Source organism: Strongylocentrotus purpuratus, unplaced genomic scaffold (genome assembly GCF_000002235.5).
Source record: "Strongylocentrotus purpuratus isolate Spur 01 unplaced genomic scaffold, Spur_5.0 spur5_scaffold_6, whole genome shotgun sequence".
Taxonomy (NCBI): domain Eukaryota; kingdom Metazoa; phylum Echinodermata; class Echinoidea; order Camarodonta; family Strongylocentrotidae; genus Strongylocentrotus; species Strongylocentrotus purpuratus.
In genome coordinates, this window is record NW_022145612.1 from 30,865,582 (window position 1) to 30,885,117 (window position 19,536).

General features: G+C 39.2%; 1 protein-coding gene, 1 long non-coding RNA gene and 1 other non-coding gene across 4 annotated transcripts; all 3 read left to right on the plus strand.

The window, feature by feature from the left end:
• The first annotated feature begins 2,713 nt into the window (after nt 1–2,713).
• LOC115918328 lies at nt 2,714–17,936 on the plus strand. Of its 2 annotated transcripts, none has more exons than XR_004061904.1 (11): nt 2,714–3,071; nt 3,545–3,620; nt 4,443–4,523; nt 5,154–5,365; nt 6,102–6,181; nt 6,971–7,108; nt 13,106–13,171; nt 14,110–14,187; nt 14,491–14,557; nt 14,839–14,913; nt 17,163–17,936. It is a non-coding gene; the product is annotated as an uncharacterized LOC115918328 (long non-coding RNA). The 2 variants fall into 2 exon arrangements; XR_004061903.1 differs by having other exon boundaries at nt 2,717–3,071; nt 6,990–7,108.
• On the plus strand, nt 7,197–11,240 carry LOC115919550. The gene is made up of 2 exons (XM_030973650.1): nt 7,197–8,824; nt 10,777–11,240. The coding sequence occupies exon 1, from the start codon at nt 7,470–7,472 to the stop codon at nt 8,796–8,798; it is 1,329 nt and encodes a 442-aa protein (XP_030829510.1). The 5' UTR covers nt 7,197–7,469; the 3' UTR covers nt 8,799–8,824; nt 10,777–11,240.
• Nucleotides 12,390–12,525, plus strand: LOC115919562. Its single transcript, XR_004061914.1, has one exon. It is a non-coding gene; the product is annotated as a small nucleolar RNA SNORA57 (small nucleolar RNA).
• Nucleotides 17,937–19,536: the final 1,600 nt, after the last annotated feature.

The window sequence follows — 19,536 nt, forward strand, 5'->3', positions numbered from 1 at the left end:
ATGTAACTTTTAAAAGCACTTTGTTTTTGCAACGCAATGACAAAAGACAGCTCTTTGAGCAGCTAATAGTTGTTGCGCCCATTGTTCCGCTCATAGGCGGCTATTCCCAATTACCGGGCATTATTTGTTATTGTATCATTAGTTAAGTTTATTAATCTATTCATGTTTTCTATTTATTTATTTAGTTTTGGGGAGGGGGGATGTCGTATTACGAATTCATGACCCTTATACATAATGACCATGTTCTCAAATTACGAATAGCGGTCTTCATGAATAGTTGTCCAATGAATTAGCGGTCCTTATAACTAGCGAGCGGAGCCCTCCTGATTGACCTCTGCCATTTTGGTCCGGCCGTTCACTTCGCCGCCCCCCTCTCTCACACACACACACACATATGTGTAGCTAAACAAGAATCTATAGCAAGTCGGACAATTATAGCGATCAAACAATAATCGCGTGAAATCCTGCCACGGCATTCTATGTTTTTACCTTTAGAGCGAACTTTTCTTTTGTATTCGCTCCATAGAACTCTACTTTATCTTACAGCGAGGTGAAATGAAAAGAGCGTCATCATGAGTAGATCTATTGTTTGATGTTATCCTTCTTCTCCCTAGTTAAGCCAAACCTTCAATTTAGGCCTATCCATAAAAGGTAGCTTCCTGTACCGTTCGCTTTTTTTTTTCCTGACTGCTATATGAAGCATGTGTATGCTATGAATTAGGCAAACAGGGGACCGGCGGGTTTAAGATCCTCTCCGAACGAAATGTAATGTTGAGTTATGCCTTACAATAGCATATCGACTTGGTTTCTAACCAGGGAGCTCCCGGTTACGAGCTGCTCTGCTCTACCACTGGGCTATAGCGCCTCCCTCCTTTTAAAAAGATCGTTTAAAATTTGCCGGTTTTTTTTTTAGAATAAGAATCAAAACATGTTTGGTATGTTTTTTGTATCTGTGCATTAAGATTTCAAAATTTCACTTTCGCCACTTAATTATTAAAATCTACGAATAAATGATTCGAATGTTGTGTCGAATGATTAATTATCATCATGAACTGATTAATGTTTTGTATTGCATTTCCAATTGCTGCTCAACTTTATCACCATCAGGCTACACTTTTTTGTTTACATCTTCATGACACACATGTTTTATAATCTCGATATAGTTCCCGGACTCTTTTTTCTATTTATTCCACTTTTAAAAAGAGCTATGGAATTATTATGATTTAAAACGCCTTTTGGACGGGCAATTTTCGAAGGCATATCTCGGGCGTGAAATCCTGCCACGGCATTTTATGTGTTTTTTTTCCCTGAGGCCACTTAACAAAATATACATGTTTAGCGTCCCCGCCTGCTTCCTTTTTGGGGGCCGCCTCCTATTTTTTATTTTGGGGGAAATAATATGAAAAACAATACTAAAATGGATCTATTACTGATTTTTTTAAAAAGTTAAAAGATGTCGGCGGCCATTTTGAAAAATAGCCCGACTGTCAGGGAAAATGTACCGAGCGGCCATTTTGAGCGGCCATTTTGAAAGAAAAAGAAAAGAAAAGAGAGGGCCTCCTCCTTCCTAGTTTTCGAAAAAACAGGACACTAATAAAAAAAAAACTTTTATTTGGCCTTAGAGCGAACTTTTCTTTTGTATTCGCTCCGTAAAACTCTACTTTATCAAACAGCGAGGTGAAATGAAAAGAGCGTCATCTAGAGTAAATCGTTTGTTTGATGTTATCCTTCTTATCCCTAATAAGCAAACCTTCAATTTATTAGAACCAAGTCATGGGAGGAGAAAAAAAAAGGATTAGACTGACAAAATATAAATTCTTCCAAGCTCAGGCTGTGGCGATGTGCAACGCGTAGCGTGAATATGAATGACGAGAGAGAAAGATAATTCCTTTGTCCATTTTACGACGCTAGAATCATATCGCGATGTGGGAATTATACAAATATGTTGATAATCATTCAAATTACAAACATACACAAGCGACCCAAACAGTAATCAATTTGCCGACTATAACCGCATACATGTAGTCATTCACATCATTCGTCTTTTATTTGTTGTTGTTGGGGACAATTAAGCTCGCAATTAAACAACCATTAATCGTACATAGTCATCTTTATTTCACATTTCATACAGTCGTCACAAAAATTAAAAGGAGGCGTATTAAACCCAACAAAAATAAATCATAATGTATTCTGATCAAGATGAACGAGTGTGTTGATTGCCCCCCAAAACAAAGACGATCCCACCAGAGAAGTTTATGCACAATGATTGGAAAGGTAATACCCCGCCCGTTACGATGCAAAACGGCGCGAGAAGAATAGATCGCGACGCGAGAAGAATACATCATTTTTTTTTTTACAAACAATGGAAAGTTTATCAGAACGAAAACCGGAGGAGGGGAAGACAGGCTTTGGCCGACAAATACTTTCTGTATATCAAGTTTAAGCTGTACCGCGCATCACGAGCGAGAACAATGACGGGAGAGATAATCTTCCATCGCCTGGTGGGGCGCAAAAGGGCGCAAGAAGAATAGAGCGGGTTTATACTAACAATAGACGGTTTCTTTTCATATGCAAGAATCAGGTGAGGGTGACTATTGCGCCCCTTCGCGCCCCTTTGCGCCTCAATGCGTCTCTTGGGACGCCACTGTTCTATTCATCGCGCCCCGACGCGTCCGGGCACAGTCGCAACTTTGGAAGGCTCCCCTAAGAAGAAATTCCATGAATGCCAGAGCACCTTATCAGGGTGGTCCAAGATCACACGTGTATATGAAAAATAGCATGTAATCACGATATTCTGAGAACCTCCTGTTCATGCATTGCAATCAAACTTGAATCTTATAAATTGCCTCTGTCTTGGTTTGTAAAATGGCTGTATGGCGGAGGCATCATTTTCTAATACGTGCAGTGGAAGGTCCATCTAGTTTGATATTATTATATGGAATTTTAAATAATTTTCCTTTTTAACAGCTCCATAGACCTATGATGCTTTAGAGGGTTTGAAGGAAGACGTAGAGAAGATTTGGCTCCTAAGGAAGAGACCATCGACTACTAAGGGAGAGATCATCATCGAGGTGAGGATGTGTAGACTGTAGAAAATTATAGGATTAACTACAAAAACCTTGCCCTGCATGTGCCATGGTTCCATAAACAGCAATCATGTGTCTGTGTTCTTGAGATGATGATAATATGTCCCCCTTACCTTCAAGCGTGGTGACACCCCACAGAATCTGATCAAGAACAAAAATATATATTATTCCTTGAACTGAACGATGTTTAAGCTGCTATCCATTCAAGGTACAACATAGAGCCTGTGGTGCTCTCACCACTCAATGTATGTATGTGCCACTTGTGTTAGGGAGCTTGTGCTTTTGGATAAAAGTTACCATGTAGACATGTGTAAATTTACTTCATTTGTCCGTTTTGTCTGCAAACATTGGTATCATGGATCCTGTTTGTAAAAATGTCTATACAACCTCTTAAAATTTTCTAAAATGTACAATAATTCATAAAGAAATGTATATTTCAATCAATTTTTCTTATGTAGAGATCAGAAAAGACTTCGGCTGTGTTTGAATCAGCAGAGAAGACGAATAGCCCAACAGAAGACGTACAAGAAATGGGTGAGTTATTCAGAAAACATAGTCACAGTGCATTGACATCAAGTTCAAGTCTGAGCTACGAAGTCCCATACCTAAACCATCTAAATCTCCATATATGAACAAATCAATGTTAACCCAACCGATTCTTGGCGATTCAGGATAGTGCAACTATTAGTTCAGTCTACAGTATACAGTGTACGTCTAGTTCGGTGTGAGGGAGGCACTAACTAGGGTTGGGTTTACCATCTGATGTAGGGAAGGAATTAAGAAGTTGACTTGTGTTAAACATTGACCGCAGAGCAAGTAAAGCATATTGTACAAGCAGTGCCACAGATGTAAAGTTATACATGCACTTTATTAGTTGAGACTCATGATGATGATTTCTATCTTTTTTCCCCAGCTTATCGATATATGCTGATAACCATGTGAAATTAAGCCAGTACAAATCTGAATGAGACCTCAACTAAAAGTATGCTTTACCTAATGTAGGGTACTGTTAATCAAGATCTCCATTTGATATGATTTAAGTCAATTGGTTAATTCAAATTTATTGGTTACCTGGTAGGAAAAAATTCCATGAATGCCAGAGCACTTTATCAGGGTGGTCAAAGATCAAAGGGTCACACATGTATATGAAGTATGAACAATAGCTTGTAATCACGATATTCTGAGACCTGTTAATACAATCGAACTTGAATTTTGAAATTGCTTCTGTATTGGTTTGTAAAATGGCTCTGTGGCGGAGGCGGCATTATTTTCAACTGCGTGCAGTGGAAAGTCCATCTAGTTCGATAATATTATTAATTATAATTATATGGAATTTGAAATTTCCGTTTTGAACAGCTCCTGAGACCCATGATGCTTAGACGTCTGACGGAAGACGCATAGAAGAATTTGGCTCCTAAGGAAGAGACCATCATCAAGGTGAGGATGTGAAGACTGATATTTGATATTGTGTAGAAAATTATAGGATTAACTATAAAAACTTTGCCCTGCATGTGCCATGGTTTCATAAACAGCAATCATGTATCAGTGTTCTCGAAATGATGATAATATGTCCCCCTTACCTTCAAGCGTGGTGACACCCCACAGAATCTGATCAAGAACAAAGATATATATTATTCCTTGAACTGAACGATGTTCAAGCTGCTATCCATTCAAGGTACAACATAAAGCCTGTGGTGTTCTCACCACTCTATGTATGTATGTGCCACTTGTGTTAGGGAGCTTGTGTGTTTGGATATTCGTATCTGTGCAAAAGTTCTCCCCCCCCCCCCCCCACAAGTTGGCTCCGGTTTGTGCAAAAACTGTCGCATGAAAAACACATAGATTATGGGATCAAATGTCCAAAGATCATAGGTAAGCAATGGCATCTCGGAAAATATTTAGCTATGAATTTTATAGCAATGTATCAATAAAATAAACATCCTACCCCCCGACCCTCGGATCTCGGCTATTAAAACCCCTGATGTATACAGAATTTTTAGTAGTATGTGCACACTCAGGAGCACGTAAAAACATTGTCTTTCGTTTGTCATATCCATTTTATCCCAGCTTGAAATGACTGAACGTATGTCTGACAAGACCATCATCAGCGTGCATGTGAAGCCCCTACTCCACCTGAAGGTGCTGATCCAGTCTACCGGTAAGATGGTTCTTCTGGACAAACTATTGCCAAAGCTCAAGGAAGGTGGCCACAAGGTGTCGATCTTCTCCCAGATGATCTGCTGTCTGGATATCCTGGAAGACTACCTCATCCAGAAAAGGTAAGTGCTTTAGTTTCAAGTGTGCTAGTAGGTACTTATCGGACCTGGGGTATCTGGTTACTCTGACACATTAAGTAGTTAAGAGAATAAGTTCAATCTTAAAAGGGACAGGGAGTTGAGGGAGGGGGGGGGGGGGGGGCTCGAGAACGTTAGCCACAAGTTTCTCGTCTTCTCTCAGATGATCCGCTTTTTGGGCATCCTTGAGAACTACCTCATCCAGAGAAGGTACATATGTTAGTTCCAAGTCAGTATTGGTTTACAATAGAACCTCTAGTTTTGTATGAAGAAGAAAAAAGTTCAAGGAAGTTGTAAAGATATTGTTATGGTTAATGATTATTTTTAACAGGTCTTTGCAAATGGAAGCTCAATCTTATATAGGGCGAGGGGGTTGGTAGGACACACACAATTGGCCACAAGCTCCTATATTCTTCTGTCTGGACATTGGTTTCAGGTCCACATTTATATTGTACATCAAGTTCTGTTGAGTAATGTTCATTGTTGCATAATATGGCATAGTCTAGAATCTTGTGTATGTGTTCTTAAAATGATGATCACTTTTATCGCCTTACTTTCAACAAAGCCTGGTGATCCTCCACCAAGATCTGAACAAGAACAAACACAAAGTCAAGAAATTTTGGATAAAGTTTTAATGATTGCTGCCCCCCCTCCCCTTCCCCTTCCCCAATATATCTGTTTGCTGTGAGTTATGCGTTTTCAATCATATTTTTTTTGGTAGGTATCTCTTTGAGAGGATCGACGGCCGAGTAAGAGGCAACTAAATGAGACGAGCTGCTATAGCTAGGTTCAGTAAACCAGGTAGGTACTCAGTGCACAGTCAGTTAGGAATATGGATTTCCATGCTTTAAAATGTAACATTCTCAATGCAAAGTTTAAAATACCAATGCATATGCCCAAGAGCAAGAAATGTTATCTTCAGTTTTCTCTCGTAACCAACCATGTATCGTTAATTCTCTGAACGCTGGCCATAGCAGCTCAGATATCTTGAGTATAATCACCGTGTAATATATTATGTTTTTGCCTTTAGTCATTCAAATTCTGAAATGTCATTGGAATTTAGGTAATGAATCTATGACGAGTCTTTAGTCTGAATTTCCATTTTTTTGTGTGCTCTTGAAATGATGACAGATACATAACACTTCCTACTGAATTAATGATGGTGTTCTGCAATGCTGATCATGAGCTAGTTCGAAAAATGGGCCCGAATGTGCTTCAAAATCTTTGGGGATCTCTCGTGTTGTATCATCCTGTACAACAGAGTAGTTGAAGCAATACGCCATTTACCTGATCAAAATGTGAAAATGTAAACAAACAAAATTCAACATTAAGTTTTATTGTGCATAATATTACAGAGTTTGTTTCCCATTGGTGTTACATGTAATTTAAAAAAAGGCAAAAACGTGGTATTGTGTATAAACATAAAAATAGTTTGCTCTTGTGACCCGCGTATCCTGCATTCTTTGAAAAACGACCATGGCAGCTCAGCTAGCTCGAGTGTAATCGCCATGCAATATAATAAGAATGTCATTGTGGTTCTCTGCATCATCATTATTACTATTATCAATATTCTAATGGCTCATTGTGTAGTTTGTTTGCTTGTTTGTAGATTCCGATCGCTTTGTGTTCCTACTGTGCACCTGAGCTGGTGGTCTAGGAATCAACCTGACAGCGGCCGATACCTGCATCATCTTTGACTCGGACTCAAATCCTTAGAATGATATCCAGGTAGGGCATGGGAAAATTTGGGTGTTACATAAGTCTAGCAAAACGATATTAAGATATTCCTATTAATTCTCAAGGTGATGTCAATTAGGCCACATTATACTACGTAATACCAATTTCGGGATTACGTTAAATGAGACCCCGTTAGTGCGCATGCGCTAATCAGCAATTCGTTAGTCGCGTGTTATTTGAGCGAAAGGACCCCTTTCTGGCTCAAGAAATCAGATTTATTATCCACGCAATCCCCGAAATCCAAAGGTAAAAAACGTTATTAGTTTCACCTTTGACATTTACTGATAACTTTGAGACGCTTATTTTTATAAATCACGCCCTTCTGAAGTGATATTTTATCGATAGAATTGTAATGTCTCAAATGGATAGCAGCACTGCTGCGTTTCCTCCGTCCGCGCTTTCTCCCCAGGCACCGCCTGGTAGCGCAGGAGCCACGGGCTCCGACGGTAAGAAAAAATTACCCAACTCCAGTGGCAAAGTCACGGCTGGCAAAGTCAGCAAGAGTGGGCCGGGGAAAGCTAAAAGTAAAACAAAGTCGGACTCGGAGCCAAAGGCAATGAGCGAGAAAAATCAGGAAGTGGAATCAACGGTTCCATTTTCTACTTTTAATAACAGACTTGATAAAATGGAAGCGCTTCTTGCGCGAGTGGTTGAGGCGTTGCCCGCTACTAATGCTACGGCTGTCACCGGCAGCTCACACCCGTCTTCGTCTCGCGGCCCCACCGGGGCTACCGGCGGGGAAGACTATGTGCAACGGCCTCCGTTCGACCACGGGAATGACATACCGCCCACCGGGCTCATGGATTTTTACGGTCTACCCGCGGATGCAACCGAAGCGGGCGCCGTCTCGGAGGAAGAGAATTTTGACTCGGACATGCCTCAACCTGATAATTTTGTCATTCCCTCGATCGCCGCAAAATTCGCAATGGCGTCGGATATCGGAGATCCTATTGAGGAGGAGATAGCCCAATCTACTTCATATCTCATGACACACCAATTGGAGGGGAAAGTTCTTGATGAAGTTACTGCAAAATACCCAGCTCCAAGCAATTGTCAGATTATAGAGGCACCAAAGGTGAACCCTGTGATATGGGACAATCTACCTCCGATGACAAAAAGCCGTGACTTGAAGTTACAGCGAGTTCAGAAATCACTCACTCATGGCATCAATGCATTCGCCCGCTCCGTTTCTACGGGCGGTATAACTGATACACAGCAAGATGCTTTGGCGTTGATTTGTAACGCTAACTTTGAACTGAACTGCCTGCGAAAAGAGCTCATAAAACCTGACTTGAATGCAAGGTTTACGCATCTGTGCAAACCTACTCTGCCAGCTACTAGACTTTTGTTTGGTGATGATCTTGGAAAGCAGGTGAAGGATCTCAAAGATCAGCAACTGGCAGCGGCCGGTGTAATGAGGGACAAATTCAAAAACCGCTTTGCTTCGCATCCCTATCGGGGACGTGGCTACAATGCACCGGGGCACCGCTGGGGCTCACAGAGCCAATCCCGCGGGTATAGCAGGCCAATGTCAGGATCGCAGGGTGGCCCTTTTTTAGGGTACAGACAGAACAGGAGGGGCAGACAGCCTCCGTACACTCAGTCTCAGGCTCCGAACCAGCCTCAAATGCAAGCGCCAGGTGCCCAGAGGGGTCCCATGGGCCAACAGAGGAGGAAGTAGAACTCCCAAGACCAAGTCACGACAAGGTTAGTGATTCACACTTTGATCTCATTTTTAGCGAAAATGATATGACTAATGCTAGTACTAGTACTAGTAGTGTTCCCCCAGTGGGCGGTCGACTGAGGTATTTTAGGAAAAATTGGCAAGAGCTAACAACAGACCCTATTGTTATTAGGGCTGTCACGGGATACAAGATCGAGTTTGATGTAGAAAAAATTAAAGACTTGCCTGAATTAAAGGCTAAACGCTATAAACGGAGTGTCCAGGATGCTAAGCGCATTCAAGAAGAAATTACTAGCCTCCATCGTAAAAATGTTATTGAGCCCTGTGTACACGAAGAGGGTGAATTCATTTCTAATATTTTTACTACGCCTAAAAGAACTGGAGGTGTACGTCTAATCCTCAATCTCTCAGAATTGAATAAATGCATGATGTATAAGCATTTTAAGATGGATAATATCCACACTGTGCTGGATCTTGTATCCCCTGACAATTTTCTAGCCTCTGTCGACCTCAGAGATGCATATTATACAGTACCGATCCACCAAGAGGATAGGAAATACCTCAAATTCATTGTCAATGGTCAATGTTGGCAATTCAAAGCACTGCCCAATGGTCTCAGTACAGCACCAAGGCTATTCACAAAATTACTAAAGCCAGTTTTTTCTAAGCTCAGACAAGCTGGTCACATTGTGGTAGGATATTTGGATGACACAATCCTCATTGCAGAAAATGAGGAAAAGCTCAAAGCAGCTGTTAAGGCTACCACTGACATCCTTGCACAACTCGGGTTCATTATTCACCCTGAAAAATCGGTACTTACCCCCACCAAAGAGATAACGTTCCTTGGCTTTGTTCTGAATACAAATACTATGCAAATTAGGCTTCCAGAAAGCAAGGCGCTTGAAGTCGAACGCCTCTGTCAAGAGCTTATTGACACTAAGGAGCCCTCAATAAGGCATGTTGCCAGGGTTATTGGGAAGATCGTTTCAACTTTCCCAGCAGTCCAATATGGCCCTCTCTTCTATCGTACTTTAGAGAGAGACAAAATTGCAGCACTAAAAGCAAACAGAGGTCATTTCGATAGAAAAATGACACTTTCAAATGAAGCCAAGGGTGAGCTTCAATGGTGGGTCGAGCATGTAACGTCTTCATTTGCACCAATAAGAAGACCGAAACCAGACCTTGAGTTGCGCACGGACGCCAGTGGGGCTGGCTGGGGTGCTACTAACCTCCAATCATGCACAGGTGGTAGATGGAATGAAAAAGAATTGCACAAAGCTAGGCATTATGGCATTAACTACCTTGAAACAGTTGCTGCGGGGTTTGGCGTTCAATCCTTCTGTGCTGATATGGAAAATGTGCATGTACTACTCCGTGTTGATAATGTAACCGCAGTATCATACATTAACAATATGGGGGGCTGCAAGTCTGCAGATTGCAATGAGGCAGCCAAACACATTTGGGAATGGTGCATGAGTAGGAACATATGGCTATCAGCTGCCCATTTACCAGGGAAACTAAACACAGAGGCAGACCACATGTCTAGACACTTTAACCACAAGACAGAGTGGATGCTAAATACAGATGCATTCAAAGAAATTGCTCAGCAATTTGGTTCCCCAGAAATAGACCTATTTGCATCAAGATTAAACAAGCAAGTTGACAGATACATCTCATGGCTGCCTGACCCTGGAGCTGAAACAGTTGATGCTTTCACAATCGACTGGAAACCATTAAGTTTCTACGCTTTCCCACCCTTCTGCCTCATCGCAAAATGCTTACAAAAGATTAAATGCGATGATGCAACAGGCCTACTAGTAATTCCAAACTGGCCTACCCAACCATGGTTCCCTCTTTTGAAGAGTATGATTATTGGGGAGCCAATGTTCATAGCTAGAAGGCCAAACTTACTAGCACAGCCTATTACAAATGAGCCACACCCGCTTAATAATCAGCTTGATTTGCTTTGTTGCAGGTGCTGCGCCAGCCACTAGAAAGTAAAGGTTTGAGTGCAAGAGCTATCAATGTAATAGCAGCATCGTGGCGAGCATCAACGACAAAGAACTATGCCGTTTACATAAGGAAATGGAAGACATACTGCCATAAAAAAGGCTTGAACTATCTCCAGGCGAGATCCAATGATGTAATTGATTTTTTGTCAGAACTCTTTGAAAGTGAAAGAGCTAGTTATAGTGTTATAAATTCTGCACGCAGCGCCTTGTCTGCATTCCTAGTACTTGAGGATTCGTCATGTACAGTTGGAACTCATCCTCTTATTAGTCGTTTTTGTAAAGGAGCTTTTCAATTGCGCCCTCCAGCGCCAAGATATAAGGAGATTTGGGATGTGAACATAGTGTTTAATTATCTACGGAAGTGGGCACCAGCGAATTCGCTCACGCTAAAAACTCTGACTATGAAACTTTGCACACTTATGGCGCTGATATCGGCCCAGCGGGTCCAGTCACTGCACAGCTTGCATCTTGACTACATGAAAATCAAGGGCAGCGAAGTTCTGTTCATTTTTAAGGACCTCCTAAAGCAAACAAAACCGGGGAATGTGAACTTCAACTTGAAAATGAAGGCATATCCACCAGACAGGAGGTTATGTGTACTTAACTACTTGCGGCACTACTTGCGCAGAACGGAGAGCGTCAGGGGACAGGAACGCTATCTGTTCATCAGCTTCAAGAAACCGCACAAACGTGTTACTACGCAGACCATCGCCAGATGGGTGAAGGAAACGTTGACCTCAGCAGGGATCGACACAGACATCTACAAAGCTCATTCTACTAGAGCTGCATCAACTTCAGCAGCAAACAGTTCAAATCTGCCTATCAAGCATATACTAGCCCAGGCGGGCTGGTCTTCTGAACGGACGTTTCGAAACTATTACATGAAACCAGTAGAGAACAGGAACGTCAATTTCACAGGTGCAATCATGGCGTCCTAAAGGATGTCCTAGAATTGGCATCGCCTTTTTAAGGTCAGCTGGTTTACCTTCTTAGCAGCATGCTTTAGCTTGCTATTCTATCAATAATGTATACTTTTGTGTTGAGCACTGGATCGGATGGCCTACTGAGCTTCGAAATCTCATTTAACGTAATCCCGAAATTGGTATTACGTAGTATAATTGAAAGATTAAACGAGAACTCGTTTGAGATTTAATCTCAATTATATAAGTAATATAAAATGAGGGTTTACGTCCCTCCCTTACCCTCCCTAGTGCTGGGTATTGTTATTAATTACAGTTCTCGTTATCTTTCTGCTTGGTTCAGTAGGCACATCCTCGGCTATCTACGAATATTGCTGATTAGCGCATGCGCACTAACGGGGTCTCATTTAACGTAAACCCTCATTTTATATTACTTATATAATTGAGATTAAATCTCAAACGAGTTCTCGTTTAATCTTTCAATTAGTCACCTGTTACAATAGTCAGAATGCAAATTTCATACATTACGTGTTGGCAGGTAGGTCAAGACATAATGTTTGTCCAACCTAGCAACAACCAATGTATGCACTAAACAAAGACATACACATTAAATCTGGTTTCAATACAAATATGGCTTACTGTGGATAATTTAAGAACCTCCTTTTCTTGGCATCTCCAAACTCCCACCGTGTTTGTGAGATGAATGCAACCAGGAGGAAGATAAACGTGATGAACCTTCGGTGTCAGGGGTCAAACCATGCCCTGGTCCCATCCTCTAGCATCATAACAATATATCTCATTTGTTTAATCTTTGTTCATAAGTTTTTTTACTTGACTGCCTAGAAAGCATGTGTTTGCTTGTAAGTAAGCAACAAGAGGACTTCATATATAAATATTTCAAAAATCAGAATAAATGCTGTATACTCTGTTGCTATGTCAGACAAGCCTTGCGATAAGCTCAAGGATTGTGACTAGAACACAGGTTTAGAGGCATGCAAAATTTTCATGACATCTATTAATTGGTCTGTTAGTTGGTAGTTGCTAATTAATGAAATACCCGTAAGCACTTTTGCAACGTAGTCGGATTTAAAATTTAAATTTAAATCTTGTAAATCTCTTATTAAATATGTAGTATTTCTGTGGCTGAAATCCAAGATGCGTCTTATTTCTGCGATGTTGTCCAAGGATCTCCTATCTTCAGATTGTGTAAGACAACTAAAGATCAAGAAGTACAAATTCAGTTTGGAATATCACTAAACGGGCATATCGGTCAATCCAGGCAACTAGATAAGACGGTGTGTGCTTCAAAACTTTTTGTTGAGATATATCGTCACCCTTTAAACAAGGCTTCACATTATTTCATCTTTTTCAGACGGAGATGAAGAGGTTAAAGGTCAGAGAGACGTTTTATCCGGCTATCTCCCATGTCAAATCAAAGGTATGTATTGTACTCTGCAAATTGGTCATAGGCTTACTTAGTACTTTTTCTGAGATGCCGTGGAAATGTGATTTCTCATCACAAAATTACCTGTGAAGCATAGGTTTGTAGAGGAACTCGTTTAAAACTTGGAGAAGCTGGTCAGATCTTGTGGTGATGATTTAACTTTTTTCCCCATCTTATCGATATATGCTGATAACCATCTTACATGCTTCATGCATTAAGCCAGTACAAATCTGAACAAGTTTCTGACCACCTTAGTTCTTCGATGACATTGTTGATGATTTTGAGTGTAGCAGGGTGCTAGAGCTACACAAGTACATATATTCTCACATCAGTTGCGACAAAACCTGGCTGACGGGCAATCAATGTATCATTAAGAATTATGTTTTTCCGTTAAAGAAGCTAAATTAATCAGCCTTTTCTCTTCAAAACTTTGATGTACTCATTTGACTTGAAATATATGAGGATCGGTAGAATATAATGCCAACCTTCGCTTATTATTTTTTTTAATTAAATTTTTTTTTTTTTAACATGCATTAGCATGATCCCTATCTCACAGCTTTGTAAAATTTCATATATGCAAAATAATGAACCACAGGTAATTTCTTTTGTTTGTTTTGACTTCATAGTGATTGTGAAATACGTTCAACTCTCATGCTTTGGCTTTAGCACTATATGTTAACTCTTTGCCTACAAAAGCAGGATTATTCCTGTAAGAAGTTTATGGGAATAAGATAATTCAGTGGTCCATGGGTCAATAATCTTCTCCCTTGCAACCCATGGTCTTTATTAAAATCATAAAGGGATACATACAATTTGAAGTTTGATAAACACTGAAGGGATAAAACAATTAAGAGAAATGTTACTCCATTTTCTTTGTAAAAGTACAACAGGCAACTATTTTAACAAGTTTTTCTTTTCTTTGTACCTCATAGAACGCCCTTGGCATTTGGAATATTGGTCTGGAGTGGTGCATGAGCAATGATACTGAAATGATGCAGAATATATTTGAGGTGAGATATGTGGTTGCTTTTGCGTGATATTTTATCCCTAATCCCCCCCCCCCCCCCCCTGCATTAAAAGCTTATCCACAATAATGTGTTTTGCAAGGCTGAGAAGCATGTATCTGACCTAATAGTTTCCAAGAGAATGATGTATAACTCCTTGGGGTTGAAGAGGAATCAATGATTCCTATGAATTCACCCTAGCTAGATAGTATCTGACTCTGAAACTATCCACAAATCATTTTAATTAAATAATGGACTTGTTGAAACTCTGATAGTTAGTTTAACCTGTTTCTCTCTTCTTTCTTACAGGGTATATTACTCCTCGCTGTGATTTCTCTAAATGGAGAAGTGGCTTCTAGAATGTAGCTGGAACCAGGTATGTTTTCTTTGAATATTCTTGAAGAAAGAAAAATGGACCAATACAGAATGTATTATCTTTCCTAGTTGATGGTAAATTGCAAGAATGAAGCCTGAGCTGAAAGTTTTCAAGGAATGATGTATACAAACGCGGGGTTCGAAGAGGAATTCATGATTCCTGTGAAATTCACCCTCTTGCTAGATAGTATCTGACCTGAAAACTATCTAGAAGAAATCATTGAAGTAAATTGAAAGTCTGATATCGTATATTATGAAACTCTTTGTTTTTTCTTATTACAGGTCAATACTGCTCTGAGTGATATTGGAATGGAGGAGAGTCCACAAGAATTCGGGAAAGGACTTGAATGAAACCAGGTATGCTTTCTCTCCTGTATATCACTGCTCTGGATATTTTTGATGAATTGACACTGTGCTAAGTACCGGTACTACAACAAAGAGACACTATGAACTAGGCCTGAGTCAAACCGTTTAACCGACGGTTATCCGACCGCATTCATCAAAACCGTTTAGCATTTCTCGCTCCGGTTAACCGTTATTTGGCTTATATTTGCATACATTTTGGAATGTGCTAATAGCCGATGATAAAGATAATCAAAGAAACCGCAGTGTAATGTTACACCCTGGCCGCTGCGCACCAGCTTTCTGGCAGCAGTAATCCCCATGAATGAATTTGTAAACAATAAAACAACCAGCCCCCTTCTCTCTTTTCTCACCCTCTTTATTCCCTTTCTCTCTGCAATGTGTTCATTGCTCATGTACCTTTTCTTATTACTGCACTCTCAGCTCACAAATTTCTAAATGTTTACACATTCGATGGTCAGTTCCTCTCACATCCCTTCTCCCCCGAGTCTCTCTCTCTCTCTCTCTCAATATTAATATCCATCCCTTGCTGACTCGCCCCCTAAAATAATGTTCATATATAAATACAATACAAAAATATTGATAACAATAATAATTGAAGTTTTAGAAATATCAATCAACAAAGTCTTGGATATTGTGAGTAATTTAAGTTTTTGATCATTCTTCAATTCAGCCGATTAACACAGCCACCCTTTCTATCTACCGGTAGTCTCACTTGTCTTACTTCTTCACTCATGTCCCTGCCTCGTCCATGCAGGGACATGCAGGGACATGCTAGCCCATGCGTGCTCTCTCAGTCACACACACATGTACACACAAACCTCCGGCGCCCAAATACACTGTACATACACACAGATGGAGAGCTCATGCTTGTCACATGCACACATGTGGGCGTGGCTTCTTGACCTCCCACTGAACTGGGTACGGTGAAAGCACGCGCGGTCACCAACCTGTAATTTATGCTGGTATCAAACTCGACCCACATAGCTAGAGAACCTTCCTGATTGGTCACTAACTTGGATCAGCTCATTGCAGGGTGTGTCTTGGGTGTGTGTGATACACACTTCCACATAATTTCATATGGCAATGATACATGCAGGGAGCTCTCTCCCTGACCATGTGCAAACATTGCATTGCAAAGGCATATATAAACACGTCACAGATCAGCTATCTTCACAGAGTAACTTTGCAAGGTTAATCATGATATCAAATTCAGATGAGGAATAATAAGACATGTTTTATGTTGTTTATTACTGGTCTCTGTTTATCAGGATGACCCAATTTGTGCCAAAGTCCGGGGCTGGGAATGCTCAGCCCGACAGTCTGAAGACCAGCAGGGTTCCGAGCTACAGCACTATTACAAATACTGTATTTTCACTTTTTCAGATTATTATTAAACGGATAAACGAAACCGCCCGTATACTTTTAACGGTTAACCGTTTAGCACAAAAACCGTAATGACTCAGGCATGACTGACAAAGAAAGCGGACAAAATATACAGTTCCTCAGGTAGACAAAATATACAGTTCCTCGGGTAGACGAAGGAACATCCCTTCACTGCTATTATTTAAAAAGTTGAATATGCATGTGACACCTGTTGTACACATTTTTACGTAATAGCAGTGAAGGGATGTTCCTTTATCTACCTGAGGAACTGTATATTTTGTCCGCTTTCTTTGTCAGTCATATTCATAGTGAGAGTTGATTACTGATGGTGGGAAGGGGAAGGGTTGCTTTCATTATGAACATGTCTTCATGTGTCCTAATATAAACAGTAGACTGCAAGATTTTGATTTCTGAGTTTACAGTTTCCAACAAAATGATGTATACCACCTTGGGGTTGAAGAGGAATCAATGCTTCCTATGAATTCACCCTAGCTAGATAGTATCTGACTTGGAAACTAATCACAAACCAAATGATACTAAATTCTATTTTTATTTTTTAAACTTAGTTACATGTATATATGAAATATTTCTGGATATCTTCTAATGGATTATCTTGTATAAAAAGTGAATCCGTTTTTTTCTCATTCAGTGTTCCAGGCCAACTTAGATGTAAAGAATGCCTAATTTCAATAACTAAGCCATAACTGAAATAAGTTACTTCTATACATGTGTACAGTAAGAGACCCTCATTGGTGTTTTTACTGCTTGACAGAATCAAAGGTTCCCATAACAATGAAAATATATTGACAATTATTTTTTTCTTTCTCTCTCTTTCTTTCATTTTCGTCTTTTCATAGATTGGTGATGTAAACAAAGATATGGAGACATGGTAATCATCGTTTGCATTGCTGGCCGTAGGATAGAGTGACCGTTTACCTGATGCCCTTTATTGCCATTTTTCAAATATAATACTTCTGTTTCTGTAAAGTGCCTCATATACATTATGGATTATTATGGCAAAATCCATGTAGTATTAGTAGTATAGTTTCAGTAGTATAATCTGTGTAATATTTGACCAGATCACTTCAATGTGCCTAATAAATAAATAGTATCTGCTGATGTCCAAATGAGATAAAGCCATGCATTTTTTCATTTTGCCTGCTCCTTTATTTCATTATGGAACAATCTTTGAAAAGTTAAATTGTACTTCTGAAGGGGATTTTTTGTTTAAATAGAAATTAGTAGTTTTTTAACTAATTTAGCTACAGAAAGATGGCACATCATATACATGTAAAAAGGTTAAATGATGTCGGTAAAAGTGTTATAAACCCTAACTAGGTGGGTAGAATTGATCTTTAGAGTAGTGAGACATCAAATGTCACTCTACGTGCTATACAAAAATACCATTATTTTAAAATTCAAGGTAAAATATCACAGGACCTTGAAAGTATTTAAAATTGTCAAAAAATATCTTGTTACTGCGATAACTTGAAGAGCATTAAAACAATTCAAACCAAACTTAATGGAGTAAAAGTATTGTAAAACATGTATTTTGTCAATGTGGATGTTCATCTTGATGTTACTGTTAATTTTATGATTATATGATTGAAAATAAATGTATATAAAACATATCGCTTTAATCTCTACCTTTTTTTCTAAAAGAGTGTAATGGAGAGAAATGTTATTTTGAAGAAAGGGATGTGAATATGAGAGTGGCCATGGACAGAAAATGTCATTAATTCCATCTATCGTAATGTCAATGAAGGAATTTCAAATGACTTTATCGGGGGAGGGAGGCATGTTTCAAAATTTTCTTTTGGGAAAAAGTATATTGTCAGTGGGATGACAAAACCTCGTATCTCAAAAATCATGAATTTTCAGGAGAGCGAAAAAACTTTTCTGTCTCAACAAATTTAGTGCTGTGACACCGTCCTTTCTTTTTAAAACTGGAATATTTATACAATGTCATTTTAATGTCATTGTTGAAATGCAGTAAAATAATTGTTTTTATATTTGAAAGTGAGTTACGAGGTTTTTGCGTTTATCTACATTGAGATACGAGTTCTTAGTTTTTATTCAAATTGAGATACGAGTTTTTACTTTCAACTCTGAATGAGTTACGAGGATTTGGTTGAATAAGTTGCGAGGATTTGAATACACTAACTTCGGTACTGTTAGGCCGTTTAGTTTAAGGGTGTTTGTGTGGAATTTGTGAAAAAACCGAGAAGGAGGCGTTCCATGGATTTATCAGGTGGTGTCGTAGGCCATTAGGTACAAAATTATGCAAAAAAATCAAAATCTCAAAAAATTGAGATACAAGGTTTTGTCACCCCACCAACAATATTTACAATTTTTCAAGTACAGAACACAATGGAGAAGACTTTGATCCTTTATAATATTTTATGATGTAACATTCTATTGATAACAAATATTGACTGATAATAATAAATAAACAGTAAAAAATATAAAATTGTTTTATTACCAGAACTAAATGCCAAGTACATGTATAGAGAAGAAGTGGGTGAATTATGTATAAGGAGAAATGTCCAGTGAATGTGCAAGATGCTGAAGAATAGAACAAAGATGATGTGAGGAGTTATAAAAGTCACAGCTTGAAATGGGTGATGGGGGAGGGGGAGAAATATAGAATGTAAAACATGAATTGAGCAATTACAAGAAAGGAGCTGTACATAGTTGGGAGTATTGAAGTTGAGATGATTATGATGATGGAAAAACCTTTATAGTAGCAGGGTACATAGGACATTAGAATATAGCAAAGAGAATGTTTTCTTCTGATAAGTAACATTCTTTTGCTTTATATTGTTTTTATTATCTTTTCAGTGAATATAATACAAAATGTAGGGGGGATGGTATGACAGAAACAACATAAATGTAATTAGTTCATTTTCCGTCACATGAGAAACGTAACTAATTAACTATCTTACCTTGAAAGTTTTAATACCCCTTCCCCCTCTAAATAATTTTATTACATTTATTTTTAAAAGGCCTATATGCCTACATTTAAGTCATAAAAACAGATCATTGATGACGATGACGGTATTAATAATGGTATAATAGTAGTACATGTAGTAGTAATAATAAAAATGATGAATATTACTACTACTTCTTATGTACTACTGTTGCTACTACTACTACTACTATACTACTACTACTACTACTACTACTACTACTACTACTACTACTACTACTACTACTACTACTACTACTACT